General features: G+C 32.6%; 1 protein-coding gene across 3 annotated transcripts; it reads left to right on the plus strand.

Moving 5' to 3' along the window:
* LOC144856483 (bis(5'-adenosyl)-triphosphatase-like) lies at positions 1-7681 on the plus strand. Of its 3 annotated transcripts, none has more exons than XM_078714498.1 (7): positions 1-116; positions 835-958; positions 1217-1362; positions 1493-1522; positions 1776-1844; positions 6002-6131; positions 7549-7681. In XM_078714498.1, the coding sequence occupies exons 2-6, from the start codon at positions 838-840 to the stop codon at positions 6128-6130; spliced, it is 495 nt and encodes a 164-aa protein (XP_078570624.1). In that variant the 5' UTR covers positions 1-116; positions 835-837; the 3' UTR covers position 6131; positions 7549-7681. The 3 variants fall into 3 exon arrangements, with proteins under 3 accessions (XP_078570624.1, XP_078570625.1, XP_078570623.1); XM_078714499.1 differs by lacking the exon at positions 7549-7681 and adding an exon at positions 6511-6719; XM_078714497.1 differs by lacking the exon at positions 7549-7681 and having other exon boundaries at positions 6002-6335.
* Positions 7682-19623: the final 11942 nt, after the last annotated feature.

Consider the following 19623-nt stretch of genomic DNA (forward strand, 5'->3'; position numbering starts at 1 on the left):
AATATTGACGACGAGAATGTAAACAAACACATGTGCCGTTTGAGAATTTACTGAATAGTGTTTTAGTTTTCAACATTAATAAATTAATAACATTGTTTCTGCTTGTCAACGTTTAGGTATGATTAGTACTATGTTGGTGTTGTTTTGTTACGGCCAGGCCGAGCTAGAGTACTTCTTTCTATGCCAACTTATTATAGACTAACGTTAGCTAGGCCCAGAAGGCTCTGTAGTGTTAGCCTTTATGTAGGGCCTAGCTAGCTTAGTAGGCCTCGTCCTTTACTCTAGTAGTTGGATAGGCTACTACTAGGCTAGAGCCTTCTAGAGAGAGTATGCCCTCTAGTCTAGCTACCCATACTATCCAAGATCAAAGATAGCCTAGATAGAGGTCTGTCACTCCTGTCCTGACCAGGCCTTTTATTTTAGCTAGGCCTAACACTAACAGTATGGTGAATCTATTATATTAACTACTTTAAAACTTTAAAAATATGTATACTGACAACATTTCTTTTTCAATTAAAATATGTAATAATAATATTAATAATGCTAAATTCAATAATGAATAAAAGACTAGGCCTACAGTACTACTGTTACAGTGTAGTAATAATCTATAAGCTAGGTCTGACTGTTTGGCAGCATTCACCTTCAATTATAAATTATCTAGGCCTACAATCTATTCTAACTAGGTTGCAATATTGCAAACCACCTATCCATCTTTGTCGTAGACAGGCGGGCCCGCAGGAGTAATTAATATTGTTCAGTCTAGTATTAGTTTTACCTATATAAAAATCATATTGTAATTTATATTTTATTATTTCTACGAATTTACTTTTTTAGACGATGGCTGCGGCATCATCAACATGCTATTCATTTGGTCGGTTTGTCTTAAAAACATCACAAGTTTTTATTCGCTCCAAGTTGTCAATTGCGTTTGTAAATAAGAAGCCCGTACTACCAGGGCGTATCCTTTAGTGGCATAAATCAATTTATAAATTATTCTGCAAATAACCATGAATTATTATTATCCCAATTCCATGCAAGCAGAAACAGGACAAATTTCAAATGACTGGTTAAATAGCAAATCTTAAAACACCCAACGGTAGTTATAGTAGTAATTATTGTATTCAAAAGAAGAAAATGTTCAGAATTGATTCATTATGTTGTGTGTATTGTCTTTTCTTATCAAAAGGGGAATTTTCTTTTACGATATTTCTGTCAGATGTCCTTGTGTCACCAATCAGAGTGGTGCAGCGATTTAAGGATATGACAGTTGATGAGGTCAGTGACCTTTTCAAAGTAGTGCAACTTGTTTCAACAGAAATTCAAACTTACCATCGCAGTTCCTCCTTCACCATGGCTATGCAGGTACACCTCTTTTGTTTCCAATCACGACATTTTAATTTTATTGAAAAATCTATTTGAAAGTAGAAAAAGTAAAAGAAAAAAAGTGAAGAAATAAGTATCTCCAACAAATTTAGTTTTTTTTACGATACAGGATGGAGAAGAGGCAGGTCAAACCGTTCAGGTATGTACCAATCAATACATGAAGACATTAAAAAATTGACAACCAATTTAAAGCAAACAAACTTTTGTTTACTTTGATAAAATAACATTATCATTGTATGGAATAAGTACATCCTGAAGCTAGGGATGATTATAAAAACTGTAAATAGAATTGAGAATCTTTCTTCAAAAAAGTTTACAGGTACTTAATAAAGTGCACTCTATCGATGGTCTGTTGTGCTGTATTGTTAATTTCCCACTATTCTTTCCTTCAGCATGTGCATGTTCATATTTTACCAAGAAAAGCTGGGGATTTTGAAAGGAATGACGATGTTTATTCAGAGGTAAAATTTTGTATTTGCTGCCCTCTATTGATATTTCCTATCAATATCAGAGTTTAAGAAGTGGTTAATGCACATGTGCAAATGCTTTCACTGAGCTTTTACACTATGCAATGATTTTTTTTTTATAAACAACAGCTTTTTCCTTTTTTAACATTTATAATTGTACAATTACTCTAGCATCTAGGTAAATTCTGTTTACAGTGTCACGTAGTATTACATGTGACACCTGAATCATATGCCTAACCTAAGCGTAACATAATACAGGTGCCACATGTGATACATGGGACATTGTATTACAAACTTTTTCTATGATCCTGAACAAATTATTCCATATGTGAAGATGCAGCACACATAATCTGGTTTGATTTAAATGGAGCTGTTAAAGTAGCCCGTACTAAAGCATCTTTTAGATCAGTAAAACCAGGGAAGAGGTAAACTAATTTTTAAATTAGAGTTAAAACTCTTCCCTGGTAAAACTTACTTTATAGAGTAAGTTGTAGTATGTACAAGAAAATAAAAAATTAAAAATATATATTCTCTAAAAGCATTATTCATTAAAAGCATTAGCTAATTATTTTGAAACTAATCATTTACTACACGTATTTAACCTTTGGTCAGTGACCCGGATTATTCCATTAAATCAAGGTGAAAAGTTTAAATGAAGATTATATGTAATATAAACTACAGATGTGTATAACACTCCACAAATCATATTTCTAAATTAGTTTACTTATTATTTTGTATTATTAATTAGAAAAGTCCACAGTATTCTATCAACTGTAGTATGCTGTGTGTTTTATGTAAATTTCTAATTTTCTTGGTGGCATGTTTTCTGAATGAGAATTCTTGAAGGTGTCGAAACTATTAAAAGCTGACGACCTTAACTATTACATCAATATTGTGTGCCACATTTCATAATGTATGCCCTACATTTTATGCTGTTCCTTGATAGCCAACTAAATAATAGTATATTATGCCTAGTATTAAAACAGTAAGCACAAGCTTTTTCTATAGGTGACGCAATCTTCTGACAGACTTCAAATTTGGACCTCCATTCTTCCTATCCTGCATATGTCTGTTTGCTCTTTCAGCAAATCCACAACATGTCAACTTTGACTTTTTCACCTGAGTTGGTCTCCAGGTGATCATCTCAAACACTACTCTTTTATTCGCATCTTTGCAGTGTCCTGCAAACGTATCCATCTCTTTCGTATTTATGTAATTTCTGGTAGGTCCAAATATAACTCTTTAGGCATTACGTGCCGTCCTGATAAAATCATTGTATAGCAATCCATCTTTACTAATTCTAATTATATATGTATTTTAGTATTTATTTCTCCGTTCCTAAGTTGTTTATATCTACCAAGTAGGCTACCTTAATTGTTTTCTATTCTTACTCTAGTCTCCACCCTCTTTTTACCAGCCTATGCCTCCTGTTTCTATTTCTTTTATTCCAGTTCATTCAGGCAGTGCTTGATTGCTTCATCTCTAGTACTCATTGGTTCGTTACTTGCTCACTAAGCATTAAACTAAATTAAAAATAGTGGAAAAATCACTCTAATAATGCTTCAAACTTTAAATTGTCTGGTTTATATGCCTATGTTTAAATCTGATTATTTTCACAATGAAATGGAAAAGGAGATTTTCTCTCAGTTTTTCTCTTCTTTTATTACTAACAACTTTACTATTGGAGACCTACTGTCTGGACTTACCATTGACTAGTGTGATTCATATAAAATACACAAAATTTAGATTATTCTTTAGGTAGATTCTTAGTGATATATTTTTTCCCCCTTCATGGTTCTATGTAACAATTTGTTTTTTAAGACAAGACACAGCAGTAATAGCCTTGAATTTTTGTTTACAGATCATCGAATGTAATCTATCTAATCACAAAGTAGTTGTTTTTGGGTCAGATTAATTTTGTTTCTTCACAAAATTAAACTGGTTTATTATTACTTAATGGAAAACATTTATTAAAAAAAGTGATTGAATATTTTCAATGTGAATTTGGGAATTATGTTTTATATTATTTAGATATTTTAACAATGATCAAAATAGTAAGTATATATTATATACAAAAGCGATCAAACAGCATTTTCCAGTTATACATAATCAATAGCGATCAATAAAAATGTTCAATATTAATCAATAATAAATTTCTTATTTAACAAAATCTTTCCTAATGATAACGATTGACAGAAAAACAAATATGGTATTTCACAGGATTTGAACCAAAATATCTTGGAATTTGTAGGTAGAAGCACAGGTAGGTTTTACTGTAGTCTGACGGATTGGGGAACTTGGTATAATCAAATTATTCTCAATATATACACATACATTTGACATAAAAAATAAAAATTTAGTTAACTTGAGTCAAACTAATACGGACTATTTCATACCTTTTATTCTGCTTCTCACGGCTGTGAAAAAGTGTATATTTTAAATAAACAAGTAGCTGCGAAGCTAAGAAAAATGTATAGTTCGTTTTTTCTGTTCATTGTAGCTCTTTGTACGTGTCAATGTAAAAAATGAATGGTTTTGTAATTCCATAGAAACCTTGGAGAGAGTGCATAACCTTAGTTCTAGAAAACATATTACAAAGCAACCATGCTTTAAATTACATCACTAATTACAACTGTAACTGTTTTATCAAATTATTGTTTGAAATTACTCTTTTGCATTCAAAGGAAAGTATATTTTTTGGTTGGTTATTATATTTACAAAGAAATAATTATCAATTATGAATAAAAGATTAAACAAATAGTTATTTAAGCAAAGAATTGAAAGTTTCTTGGAAAAAGCTTAAAGGATAGCTCCGGGTTTAAAATCTATGTTGTTGATTATTATAAGAAAACCTTTTTCCGACAAATGTTTAAACAGAACATATATAAGTCCATTTTTCCTCAAAAGTGCCATTTGACTATTTTCATTTATTTATTTAAATTTAGGGCACACAAAAGTATATAAACCAAACCATTTTCATAGGGTTAAAATATAGGAAATTCACCTTTTATGTAATTATTTCTGTAGGTATCTACCTATAATATTTATTTTAATACAAATTTTTTATAGTTACCCGGTATCAAGATATGTTCATAAGGGTCCAATTTAATTTTTGTTTAATTCCTGGCATAATTGTGGGCATTTTGACACCAAGCTCAACCATATACCATATTTTGTTGCTAAGATACAATTTTTAGCATTTTAAAAGGAGGTCACACCCCAAAAAAATCCATTGAAATCAGCTTCTTTGCATTTTTTTTGCAGAAGTACCATTCTTTTGGTTAATATATTGTTACTATAAAATTGTTTTCTTATAACAGTACAGAAAAGTCCTGTACACTTATTCACACTGCTCATTCTTCTTAACCGTTGTTGAAAAATATTTTTTTTTACAAATGTGTGCATTTATATTTTGTAATAACAAATAATGTAAATATTTTAACCTGTATCTACCCTTGAAAACCTTGAAAACAATCATAATGGCCATAGTTTCCAGAAACCCATTGCAATGCAGTCGTGCATTTAGAGTTCAACTTTATGTTGCTTATTAACAACAATAGCCTGACCTTTTCACAGATTCATTACAATGATTATCAATGTTTTTCTGTTCTAATTAGAGTTGTGAAATATCCTGGTATGGTCGTGATGTCTTCCACTTGTTAGTGGTAAACGTAAAAAATGTGATAGCGTGTGCATTTTACAGTTTTATCCGTAGGTGGTGTAATTTGCACCAATCATATCATAAGGATGTTGTTATTACTTTATTAGGTTTGTGAGTGATGTAATTACCGAAATTGCGTCGTTTATTTAAGGATATTGCTATCTTAGAAAAGTATCCTTTTAAGTTAAAAAAAATCAACTAATAAAGTAGAATGGGTAGATTAAGATTTTTTTTTTCTCTCTTTTGCTATGGATATATTATATCATCATGGTATTCCGAAATAAAAAGATGAATGAATGATAGATCTTTTTTAGATTTGTATGTGGTTAGGCCTAAATGGTTTTCTGTAAACTGGCGCATTATACCTATTTACCCACACCAATGCACTACTTTCAGAACTCTATTGTTTATATAGCCTCACTTTTTTGTTTTTTTCCCCACCGTTTTTGCTTTAAATTAAAATATTTTTTCAATATTTCAATCTTTTCAGATTGAACGGCATAATAATAAACTGCATGTAGACAAGGAAGGTGGAAAATGGAGATCAGATGAAGACATGGCAGAGGAAGCTTTCGCACTGAGAAATCTATTTGATAAAATACACACCCAAAATATATAAAGTAATTAATTTATTGGCCATTGTATATAGTACTATCTCTTTAAATACTCAGGAATGTGAGTGGTGTGAATGTGTGGTGATATGTTGTTAAAAACCAAACAAAAGAAGTATTGGTCTTAGGATGGGCCAATCCACCAATTAAAGTAACAAGTAATATTAAGTTAAGGATGTAAAACTAGGTAATAATAAATTATATTATTTTGTATATTATTGATACGATAGTATTTATTGTCATTTTCTACAACAAGGTACAAATGAAATTTGGTTGGTTGATTTACATTTGATATAAATACAATAACAAAGAAATGACAAAGATCTAACAAACTTGTACAATGTAGGCCCTAATAAGTTTTTTTTTTTACTATTTTGTAATTTAATAGTAAAAGGGAGATTGTTCCTAAGCGAACGAACAAGATATGAGTATGCAATACTCATCATCCAGAACAAATTAAATGTGAAGAAGTGATCAGAACATCTGCGAGAGAAAATCTTCCAAACGAAGATTCGCCACTCTATGTCACAATATCTGAGCCTATATCATCGACGCAAGAGACTGTTCTATTAGATCGCATACTGTTGTTTACTTATTTGTATGCCGCGTCATGTAACCGTCCTCATTATTGAGTACATCCGGCTGTCATTGACTCTGATTTCAGTCAAAACAAAAAAGTAGCCCCAGTCCAAGGTGCGACTCTTGGGCCTAGTAGTAGCAAACTTTACCAACATTTTCAGAGTTTGCACGAGTTTTTCCAACTAACGTTTTCTTTGTTAAACTTCTGCAAACTTGTTATCTACAGTTTACTGTTTATCAACTAGTCTACACTAGTAACTGTAGCAAACTTTTTTTCTTGAAAAACTCGGAGTTTGCAAGCAACAAGGTTAGCCCATGTAGGAGGTTTTTATCTTTCAGATTCTCAATATATATTGTTCAAAACAATTCGATTCATGTAATAGCAATGCTGCTGTGTTCTGTTGCAGAAATCATCGTTTGACGAACTAACTAGATTAGATTCAATGCAATGGTTCATTGACCCAGTGAATGATATTCGTGAGTTTCAGTCAAGGAAGAGTGACTTTCCTGGTTCCAGTCAATTACGTTTTTTTAAAAATGCAGATTCATTCATAAATTCTAAAAACAGATAGCGTATAACATTTATTTATATAATTAGCTTAGAAATTGGAAGTATTACTAAATACTATAGGTTAGCGTTTGACATATTTATATTGCGTAAGTTTGAGTCTGATTATTGTCAATTTACCGATTTTTTTCTGGTGTCCGAGGCTTAAATTTGTCCATTTGGATGTAAAGTCATTCAGGTATATAAGATAAATAATAATTTAAACCAGCTCATTCGAGAAGTTTCGTAGACAATCAACAATTAATTATTTCTGTTTCTGTTCATGGACACTCAGCATAGACATTTTTTAATAATTACAAGTTACGAAAGATTCCACAAAGTACAGGTGCGTTTGTTAGAAATAAATTAGCGCTGCAGTTAGGTTAATTCTGGAGTAATATATTATAATCTAACTGATGCGAATTTGTTTTTTTTTCTTTTTCTGTTTGTAAGTTATTAGATATTGATTAAATGTTTCCGAAATAAAAGAAATTTAATTATAATAATAACCAACATAAATGTTTTATTGAGTAGGCCAATTTGTTTTTATTACTTCGTTATCTGTACATCCGGCTCGTAAATATATGTTTGGGTTTTACGTGCCAGAGGTTAGTACGTCATAAGCGCACTGAATTGAAACGAAACTTCACAATGCGTACAAAATATATGCAGCGTGGACAGTATACGATGCGACTTAAAAGGGCGCGAAAAACGTGTATGTCTGCTAAAGGTTCATGGCTGTTTGTTATTAGCCGGCCACCAACCGTCAGATTTCTTAACGCTTTTTAAACAACACAATGATTTTGTGCGAACATAGTCCGTGGTAACGGCACGTCGGCAAATGAGTGCGGAAGTTATTAACTCATTTCTGGATTATAATGCCGTTTAAAAGGCATAAGCACGCTCCATTTGTTGTGGTTTGCCGAAATGGCACGATGCCTACTTAACATAATGTATCCCCAAATGTCAGTAGAATAGCCATAGGTTTTTGTTATGTATTTTGTCAGCCTAGGTTTTAAAATTTTAACTAAAGGGTAAAAGGTTTATGAATCATATATTGTGTTTTAATGTATATTTGTTCAATGATAACATATGGCTTACCTGAGTAAAGAGGTGTTAATGTATAGGCCTACTACTGTATGTTTATAGCTTTCTTCCTTCTTAGTCTTCTTACTGTATTCTATTTTCTATTTTCCATTCCCAATCATCGTCCACGCCAAAGAACTTAAAAACTGGAAGATAAACATCACTGGTTTTATAAATATAAAGCATAGTGATTATTATCTAGATTAAAGCAAAAAAGAATAAACGATAAGCAAGAAATATAAGGTCTTACCATAACTGGAAACATCCTAAGATATCGGTAATACTAATAACAAGAAGAGTGGGTTGAAGTGATCAAGACCAGCCTCACAAAAACAGTAATTTTATATTGAATCTAGATGTAGATATCGAAGGTGGTGAGCGCAAAGCATGTGGCAAGCCGACTTTCACAAATCTTGTTTTTCTTTTGTGTTTATTATTTCATCACCAATCTTCCTCCTTCCATTCATCTCGTTTCATTTCTTCAATCTTCCTCCTTCCATTCATTTCCTCTCTTCTCTTCACCAATTGTCCTGTTGCTCTATTTAGTTCTTTAACTCTTGTCCAGTTCTTGCCATTCATCTCGTATCATTTCTTCACTTCGTGTATTCATCACCAATTGTCCTCCCGTCGTTGTTCTATCTCTATTTAGTTCTTTAACTCTTGTCCAGTTCTTGCCATTCATCTCGTTTCCTTTCTTCACTTCGTGTATTCATCACCAATTGTCCTCCCGTCGTTGTTCTATCTCTATTTAGTTCTTTAACTCTTGTCCAGTTCTTGCCATTCATCTCGTTTCATTTCGTCACTTCGTGTATTCATCAACCAATTGTCCTCCTGTTCTATCTCTGTATAGTTCTTCAACTCTTGTCCAGTTGTTGCCATTCATCTCGTTTCATTTCTTCACTTCGTGTATTCATCACCAATTGTCCTCCCGTCGTTGTTCTATCTCTATTTAGTTCTTTAACTCTTGTCCAGTTGTTGCCATTCATCTCGTTTCATTTCGTCACTTCGTGTATTCATCACCAATTGTCCTCCCGTCGTTGTTCTATCTCTGTTTAGTTCTTTAACTCTTGTCCAGTTCTTGCCATTCATCTCGTTTCATTTCGTCACTTCGTGTATTCATCAACCAATTGTCCTCCTGTTCTATCTCTGTATAGTTCTTCAACTCTTGTCCAGTTGTTGCCATTCATCTCGTTTCATTTCTTCACTTCCTGTATTCGTCACCAATTGTCCGCCCGTCGTTGTTCTATCTCTGTTTAGTTCTTTAACTCTTGTCCAGTTCTTTCCATTCATCTCGTTTCATTTCTTCACTTCCTGTATTCGTCACCAATTGTCCGCCCGTCGTTGTTCTATCTCTGTTTAGTTCTTTAACTCTTGTCCAGTTCTTGCCATTCATCTCGTTTCCTTTCTTCACTTCGTGTATTCATCACCAATTGTCCTCCCGTCGTTGTTCTATCTCTATTTAATTCTTTAACTCTTGTCCAGTTCTTTCCATTCATCTCGTATTTCTTCACTTCGTGTATTCCTCCTGTCGTTCCATCTTTATTGTACAACTTAACTTTTTCCCAGTTGGCATTTCTTCTGTTTCTCCATTGCGTCTTCCCAGAGAAGAGTTTAACTCTTCCATGGTCTTCCTAAATTCGTTCATTCTTCTCCAGATTGTTCTTCTGGCCAGTCTTATTCGGTATCGGTCTTTTCCTGGACTAGTTTTCTATTATTGTATGATGGACAAATAACATATATTACTATGAACTTTAACAAAACAACTTGTTTTAGTACTATACTTGATAGTTGCGTTCTACTAAATCTACAGCGTATCTTTGGTAGGCAATGGATATGCATGTTATGATTCAGTAATTACATTTTTAAGCTCTGTCTACACTATCAAACTAGTTTGACAAAAAAGTGCGATGTGCCCAGATATAGTAGTGATGTGCTTAAACATGCCAGTGATATCATTATTTCCATATTATGGGCACATCACATTTGTCATATAAAGTTTGATTGTGTAGACAGAGCTTAAAACTTGGTTCCCACTAGCGACGCAACGTAACGCAACCTACGCAACGTAAGAAAATGCCCTTCCAATAATTGTGTTTGCCCCCGCCTGCATGAAATCAAACCTGCGATTTGTGCAGTACTGTTGCGTCGTCGGTTCCCACTCGTGATTACGCAATACATCACTTTGCGTCAATACGTCGCTGCGTTGCGTTCTAATGGGAACCATGCTTAAGAAACGAAATTGGTGATGCTTGGTTACATTTGATACATGAATACGCATCATCTAATTAGGTTGACAGTGCTTTGAGTTATTACGTTCATCACATTATGTTTAATTGATTTGCTTTAGTCCCGTGTGTCTGTAATGAATGGCGCCCGGTTGAATGTCTAATAGCACATAGAAATAATCATTCCTTTACATGTCGTAAAACATAGTTACATTGGCAATGATAACCTTGAACCCGATAGGCCTATATTATTTTAGAGCCGATCCTCGTCACTGTATCTGCAATTTAACCAGTATCGTAGATTGTTTCGTAATACATCGTCACATGTGTAACTGAATAATAATGTACAGTAATAATGTCATATAAATGCGCTGTATTTAGCGTAAATTAAAATATTTTTATATTTGTTTTTACAGGATGCATTGTAACGATTGTGAATGTAGTTTAATGCGGTGTTTATGGATGCAGTAGGCCTACCGATAAGTTATATTCATTTATTCTAAAGATCTGTCCATCCAATCGTACGATTTTACTGCGTTTGAGAATCGTATATTATACTGGGACATACAACGAAGCAGCCTTATGTAATTACGTAACGCTAGCAATCGTTTACAGACTAATAATCCGATATCACTTTATTTGATTAAAAATATTATTAAATACGATATTGTCAATTAATTACTTTCTGAAAATTATACTAACCGAACGATATTTCTGTTATTTACACGTAACAACAATATAATAGAGTGTTGTGCACAATAGGAACGTTCAGTCCTCGTCTATGATTAAAGCGTGGTTCCCACTAGAACGCAACGCAGCGACGTATCGACGCAAAGTATTGCATAATCACAAGTGGCAATAGTGCTGCAAACATCGCAGGTTTGATTTCACGCAGGTGGGGGCAAACACAATTATGGGAAGGGAATTTTCTTACGTTGCGTAGATTGCGTTACGTTGCGTCGCTAGTGGGAACCAAGCTTAAGCTAGCACAAACTGGCTGCGATTATTTTTGTATTTGCATACACGTGCTATTCATACGATAAACTGTACATGACCAGATTTCTACACCTGTAAAACATAGTATGTAAATTAATACACAGGAACCTCAATTTCTCGTTTCAACAAAACGAGACAGTATTTTATTTAGGGACAACCTGAAAATGAAAAATTATAATCGTAAAAATGGGGGCATGACATACTATAATAAAGTAAATATATTACTCTTACAGCGTTTATTTTTTCGCTTATTTACAATATTAAAAACAAACGAAACGATGTAGATAGACACAACGCAAGCGAGTTTAGCCAATCACAATCGAGAGTTTCGATGATCTATCGCGCTGTGATTGGTATAATTACTTGCATGTTTAAACCAAGCTTAAGAATATTATGAAAATAAGCTGTTTGGGCTGTCCTGCTAGAAAATCTTTATGTATTTTTCTGTCCGTAATTATTTTTTTCCTCATTTTCCAAATCAAATCAGTGTTGTCTATAGCCTAATGTCTCCATTATTCTAAAATCAATTCAATAGATACAACGAAGGTGGAATTATTAAAGTTGCTGGTAACCGAGTTTAATGTGCCACAGTTTTAATTTGCACAGTAGAGTATTATGTTTTCATAGATTATAAATCTAAAACAATAGTATGTGCATATGCATGAATTAATACTGTTCCCTATGTAATTCTTGGTTCAAATTTAGCTGTTAAGTTATTAATACAAGTTATGAATCCACAAATGAAGTATAACGCCAATACCTATAATCAAATGATTTGACCAATCACCGGCCATAGATTATTCCAACTGGTACCTGTTATTGGTCAATTCGTTTGCGTTAAGTGTACGTACTTGCGTTACGTCCCTAATTGGAATTAAGCTTTAGGAAGCTTTGCGACGAATGCGTTCGATTTTGGTTTGGCAAATGTTGTCAAAATCGTCGGACCAAATTTCGTCGATTCTGTAGGCCTATCACAAACATACGCGTTTAAACATTTTTTTTTTGTTTGGTCAAGAAATACAATAGATATCGATGATTTTAGTGGATGACGATTTTGGACAAATGACAATGTATTACTTCTTCTAAAAGAAACCTAGTTCACTATCGATTGTTGTACTACAGAAAATAAACTGACTTTTAAATACAATTGGAAAAACATATTTTTGTTATTTTCTTTTTTTTGTTATTCAATTAGATCGAAACAAAAAATATTTACCTGAAAAAATTGATTGGAAGTATATGGGTTTTTGGTTAAATGTAATCTTTTACTTTTTATAAGTGAAAGCATTATTTGTTTAGTTTTTCTTTTCTACGAACGTGATTATCAAAACTGCGAAATGGTCTATTAAAAATCTTTTTTTTATAAATCTTCATTTTTCATGTTTTTTGGGGAAAATAAATGTATAAACGTTTCAGTTTTATTTTTTATCTTACCATTTCCACGTGTTATCCACTTTAAATAAAAACTAAACAATTGGTTTGATCTATCGTACGTCTACCTGGTGCAGCTCTTTGTTATACATAACTTATATTCTTAATAAATGACTTAGACATCAAGCCTCCCAGACGAGCAATTTCAATTACACAATGTTTCAATTAATTAGTTAGAAAATGCAAAATGGCTGCTTTACGATTGAAACATACAAACTCGGTAATGTAGCGGTGCAGAGTACGTTAGTTATTCTTTAATAGCTATATATTCTGTAAGTCTGTTCTTTAATCAAATACACACTTATAGGCTATATTATGCAATTGATTTCAACGATATAACTTTATCAATATTCAACTTATTCCAATAGGTATTGATACGACTATGTTTACGCGCACCAACCCGTGTCTCTCAATGCTATAGCACAAACGACAGATAAATTGCGATTCATGCCTTTATTAACTAATTATTCTATGAATTCCCAATTGTATTTCTAAACCAACCGTAATAATTATGCTTTTCAAGAAAAGAAGCAAATCATCTCGAACCAAAATAAACGACCTTTTAATTTAACCGTACGAAGTCAATGTGCTTCCTTTCATAGTTGATTAAAGAGCGTCTGTCTGTTTGTCTGTCCGTCTGTATGTCAAGGTCGTAGGATAAGGAACCGGTTACCTACTATGCAGTAACCTTTCTGCTCATTGACGTCACAACACAAGATTTCAAAATTAACGATTTGGAAGGAAGCGGGAGAATACTACTTTTCAAATGCCAATGTTTGGTTTCCGCATATTTCCTCCATGGTTTCCGCTAGAGACACAACACGTAACACAACGTAAGTGGTTTGACCAATCACAAACGATGGATTATTCGAACTGTCGCTTGTGGGAACCAAGCTTAAGATGCTCCCAATTGGTTAAAAACCAAAGGTTAATTAAACATAATAAATGTTCACAATTGGGATAATCATAGTATCTCTGCTGTAATTACAAACGTAATGTTTGCGCATGTTTACACAATACTCGTATTCTCATAAATGGTTTAACTTGACATAAACGAGATGGTCCATTGATTTACCGAGCTAAAGTGCTTTCGGCCGAAGGTTACCAGCAGACAAGTTTATACGTTATTGGGAATAGTAATCATTGACGTCACGCGGGTCCTGAGGCTGGAGACCGTTGGCGTATTATGTTGTCACCTTCCCCTGTGACCTCTCTCTGGCTTCACTCGTCATTTCGTTTGTAGGAAATTGCAATTCTGCCATTTTCCCAAAATGGGTTCTACGTGCCTGTAGGGCTTTCTCTTTACTTATGTCGTCAACAATCTCGAAAATGCCCTACTTTCGGCAAACTATTTTTAGTAATATCTTCAGATGTCAATACGGGCCGCCAAAATAAATATTTTTCAGTTCAATATATCTATAATCCAAATTTACATTCACGTCGAGAATCTTTTTTTCCACTTTATACGCAACGCAAGCGCCGTAAGTAATTTGACCAATCACGACGCGATACATCATCGAACTAGGCCTCGTATTACGTATTCATTTATAATTTGGTTTGGTAAATTGTCAGTGACTAGGCTTTCACTAATTTTGAATCAATGATCAGGATGTAGGCCTACCAATACTCTTACAATTACGTTATCTCACCTGAGAAAATCGACAATCAAAGTTGTTACGCTTGATGGAAAAACGTTCTGAATTATGTAGATTGAATGGCCGTTGTGAACAAGAAACTCCACCTGAGAGGACGCCTGTATTAAAAAATAATCTAATCATTAACAATTTAATTAAAAAGATTTATAAAAATAAATTATATACGTCATCCTCACACTAATTTGAAGGACGCCTGTAAATAAAAAACAACATTTTAATCACCATTCAAGTAGATACAGACGCTTAATTTATAATACACAATGACGTCATCATCATCATCAGCTTTAATTTCGAAAGAAATCAGTTCATCACTTTGATCATCATCATTTTGAAAATTGGATTAAAAAATATATTTGTATTTTTAAAAATTGAATAAAAACAATAGCACTTTATATTCATACACAATGACGTCATCTTCGCATACTTGAAATCAAACGGAAATAGTGCGCCGCCTATTGATATCAATGTGTAAGCTTTAAGCACGTGGAATGTTTCAATACGGTTTGCACATGTTATTATATTCTCCAGTGAAACAAATAACGTTCAGATACTAGTTATATTAAAAACCTAATCATAAATATCACAGTGGAAAATTAAGACAGAGAACACCAATGTGTGCTACAACTGTGCTCATTATCTTGGAATAAGCTAGTTCAACACTTTTTTGTTTCAATCCGTTAAAACAAATAGCAAAAAATAATACGAATGTTGATAATATAATAAATAATAATAATCATTTAAAAGATGGTTTAATAATGTTAATTTGTTACCATATTAACTAAAAGAAGAGCTGCAAATTACCAGACCAGCCATACTTTTTTTTTTTGTATTCATTCTGTGTTCATTTTCTTGGAATAAGTCCCGGGAGGAAATTCCAGTTAAAAACTTTTTTTTTCAATCCGTTAAAACAAATAGCAAAAAAATAATACGAATGTTGATAATATAATAAATAATAATAATCATTTAAAAGATGGTTTAATAATGTTAATTTGTTATCATATTAACTAAAAGAAGAGCTGCAAATTACCAGACCAGCCATACCTTTTTTTTTTTTTATTCATTCTGTGTTCATTTTCTTGGAATAAGCCCCGGGAGGAAATTCCAGTTAAAAACTTTTTTTTTTCAATCCGTTAAAACAAATAGCAAAAATAATGCGAATGGTAGTAATAATAATAAATATAATAATCATTTAAAAGATGGTTTAATGATGTAAATTTTTTACCATATTAACTAAATAAAAAGAAGAGCTGCAAATTACCAGACCAACCATACCTTTTTTTGTTCATTCCGGGAGGAAATTCCAGTTAAGATCTTTTTTTTTCAGTCTGTTAAAACAAATTAATAGCAATTAATTAAAAAAATAATACGAATGTTAATAATATAATAAATAATAATAATCATTTAAAAGTGGGTTTAATGATGTTTATTTTGGACCATATCAAATAGATAAAATGAGAAGAGCTACAAAGTACAAGACCAACCATACCTTTTTCTTGTTAGCATTTTTCCAACACACGATCTTCTTGCAGACCTATCGTGGGTAGGCCTATTCAGAGCAACTCAACAACTTCATACCATCACCGAAACATAACTTTGATTTGTTTCGAACACAAATTACCGTATAAAATAGTATAAGATATGAAATATAGGCCTATAAAATAAAAATGATTTTTAAAATTAAGAAGTTACATATTTGCAATTTATCAAACATACAAAAACAGAGAATGTGCAAAAGTGACGTTGAACGAAGTCAATGAGCAAGAACATTAAAATTAGATGATTACAGTAAAACGTAGAATTGAAATGAAAAGATTATGATTTTGTTTTACATTTAATCAATATGCGTTTGGCAAGGTAAATAGTTTGGAAAACGTAAAAGGCTTACAAAAACCTAAGATAATTTAAAATAAACATTCATTCTCTTACTACATTATTCTGTTCTTCCATAAACAGCATTAAAAATGCAATAAATGTGCTAGAATAAAGAACAAGTTTATATAAAAATAAATATAATACAAGTGTTAGGCAATATTATTTCGACCAAAAAAATAAATACCAAAACCGCTTAAATAATATGATTTCTTGTTACTGCATTCTTCTGTTCCATAAAGCGTGGTTCTCACTAGCGACGCAACGCAGCGTTGTATCGACGCAAAGTGCTGTATCGCGTAATCACAAGTGGGAATCGACGACGCAATGGTGCTGGAAATATCGCAGGTTTGATTTCACGCAGGTGGAGGCAAACACAATTATCAGAAGAGCATTTTCTTACGTTGCGTAGGTTGCGTTACTTTGCGCGTCGCTAGTGGGAACCAAGCTTAATAAACAGATTATATGCTAAAATGAACGTTTATAAAATAAAACATTATAGTGTTTTCGTTTGCAGTGTAGAAACTAAAGTGTTTGGTATTTTGTATTTCTATAAAAAAAAACCTAAGGAAAAAAACTACAAAACCTTTTATACTCTTCTTTCTCTTTCAGTATTATTCCGTTTCATAATAAACAGAATTACAGTATCTATAATAAATGAGCTAGGATAAAGGACACTTATTAACAGGTCAATAATACTCATACTTACCATCGTGTTTTATGTCTTCAACTAACATCAAAACGTTCAAATGTAAATTTATGTTTGATAAAATTGCTTAGGTTTGAAATATTTATGGGAATGTGCAATACATGAAAAACAGGTGCAATGTGTTTAAAATTAGTGAAGGCTGTTGTTCGAATCGTTTATTAGTACTGTTAAAAACTGTTAAAAATGTCTGTTATAATGTGCGTTAAGTCTAGTCTGAGAACAATTAATGTTATTTACAAATTCCAACAAACTCCGAGTTTGTCTAGAAAAGGTGTCCAAAGTTTGCTCATGACAAACTTCGGGAAACTGTAAAAAAAAACACAGTCGATTATCGGTACTGTATCTATTTCTGAGGTATGATACAGTAGGAATATTTGGTAATATAACATCACATGTGTGAATGAGATGCTGTATTACCAAAATATTTCTATGATACCTCGGAAATAGATAGTATGTGAAGATACAGCTTTGGGTACCGTATCGAGTGGAAACAACTGTGCAAAAGTCACTAGCAAGATTGAGCAAACTAATTATAAAAAAATGATTATGTTAATGTTTGCTAGTGCAGCCTAAACTGGAACAACGATTTCTGAGAAGATAGAAGCGCCGATGGGAAAGTTGATATCCGATATTCCCGAGTCCCAAATTCCGCCGGACCTCCGCAACATATGGTAATCTAGAGAAGGGTAGTCGCATCTTTCAAGTTTTCTCAACATCACCATTGTATAGGTATGACGAGGAAAATAACACGGTGATGGTATTATACAAATTAGCTATTATAAATAGTATGGCAGTGATATTTATATTCATAATGATAAACTGTTATTGTGAATTAAAAAGATAGCTGACGAGATGAGATTATGACGTCAGTGATTATGTTAATTATAAATGACAAAGACTTGGATATTTTACGGTATCATGTCAACAAGAGGATATACAATATCTCACATAGGATTACAGTTGCTGTCAAAAGACGAGATACTGCATGATGTTTATTGTTGGTAGTCATGATACAGCAAGTTTATCGGGTATAATGACAATTATACGCATGACGACTTTTCGACTTCCACACAAAAGACGTCATCGTCACGATGTGAACATGCGCAAGCGCAAACTTGTTCACATTCTATTGCGTATTGTTGCCGCGTAGTGCAAATATTAGGTGATTAATTTATTACGTGATGTGCATGTAGTTTTATGAAAAATGATAATAAATGTAACATATTATATTAAATTAACAAAAACACTATAAAAACACGTTGAATAGTCACTTCTATGTATTCAATAATGTCAATAAAACCCAAATGTTTATGTGATATCATGTTCTGAAAAAAACAACATTTTAAGTAGCTAAAAACAATGAAAACCTGAAAACAAAACTACCATTCATATTGTATACATATATATTAACTATGTGCCCGTTCAGGCGTAGTGATTTAACCGGGTAACTTAGCAATATGTCCAACTGTTTCCATGAAACTAGTTTACCTGGGTAAATAGTCTAGCCTTAACACGCTATGTATACTGCATTGTGCATGATACGCCTATCGTATGCAAGTTGTATAACAATATGATGCCTACTTTAGTATAAACATGTCTGCTGTATATCATCATCATCAAAGATGTATATAAACAACCTTCATACAATAAGAGTATGATAGATATTATGTAATTTATATGCCATACCTTTACACATACTGTATATACATAATATGCATAGCTACAGTATATGAAAATATACAGCATAGACATGTACTGAAGTACATGTCATTGCATACAAATAATGATATAGGTTTATGACATTTTAGGCATGGCATATGTCTACATGATATATGACCATATAATGACATATGGCATGTGCATATATGGCATATAGATATGGCATGGGTGTATGATATAGATACATTCCATATGTAAGATATATACATCATTATGATAGATGATGAAACATATATGGCATGTTTACATAAGTGACATATGGCATGTACATATATGGCATGGATGTATGATACAGATAAATGACATTTGTAATATATACAGCATCATGATAGATGGCACATATATGGCATATGTTTACATAGGTGACATATGGCACATATAAGGCATATGTTTACATAGGTGACATATGGCATGTACATATATGGCATGGATGTATGATACAGATAAATGCCATATGTAATATATATACAGCATCATGATAGATGGCACATATATGAAATATGTTTACATAGGTGACATATGGCACATATAAGGCATATGTTCACATATGTGACATATGGCATGTACATATATGGCATGGATGTATGATACAGATAAATGCCATATGTATACAGCATCATGATAGATGGTACATATATGGCATATTTACATATGACATATGGCATAGATGTATGATATAGATACA

Source organism: Antedon bifida, chromosome 11 (genome assembly GCF_963402885.1).
Source record: "Antedon bifida chromosome 11, ecAntBifi1.1, whole genome shotgun sequence".
Classification (NCBI taxonomy): domain Eukaryota; kingdom Metazoa; phylum Echinodermata; class Crinoidea; order Comatulida; family Antedonidae; genus Antedon; species Antedon bifida.

Bases quoted from the DNA above. Each gene is read 5' to 3' on its own strand.
- LOC144856483 (XM_078714498.1), top strand. From the start codon at position 838: ATGGCTGCGGCATCATCAACATGCTATTCATTTGGTCGGTTTGTCTTA. The intron at 959-1,216 runs GTATCCTTTAGT...TATTTCTGTCAG, and splicing joins GAAGCCCGTACTACCAGGGC to ATGTCCTTGTGTCACCAATC. The intron at 1,845-6,001 runs GTAAAATTTTGT...CAATCTTTTCAG, and splicing joins ATGACGATGTTTATTCAGAG to ATTGAACGGCATAATAATAA.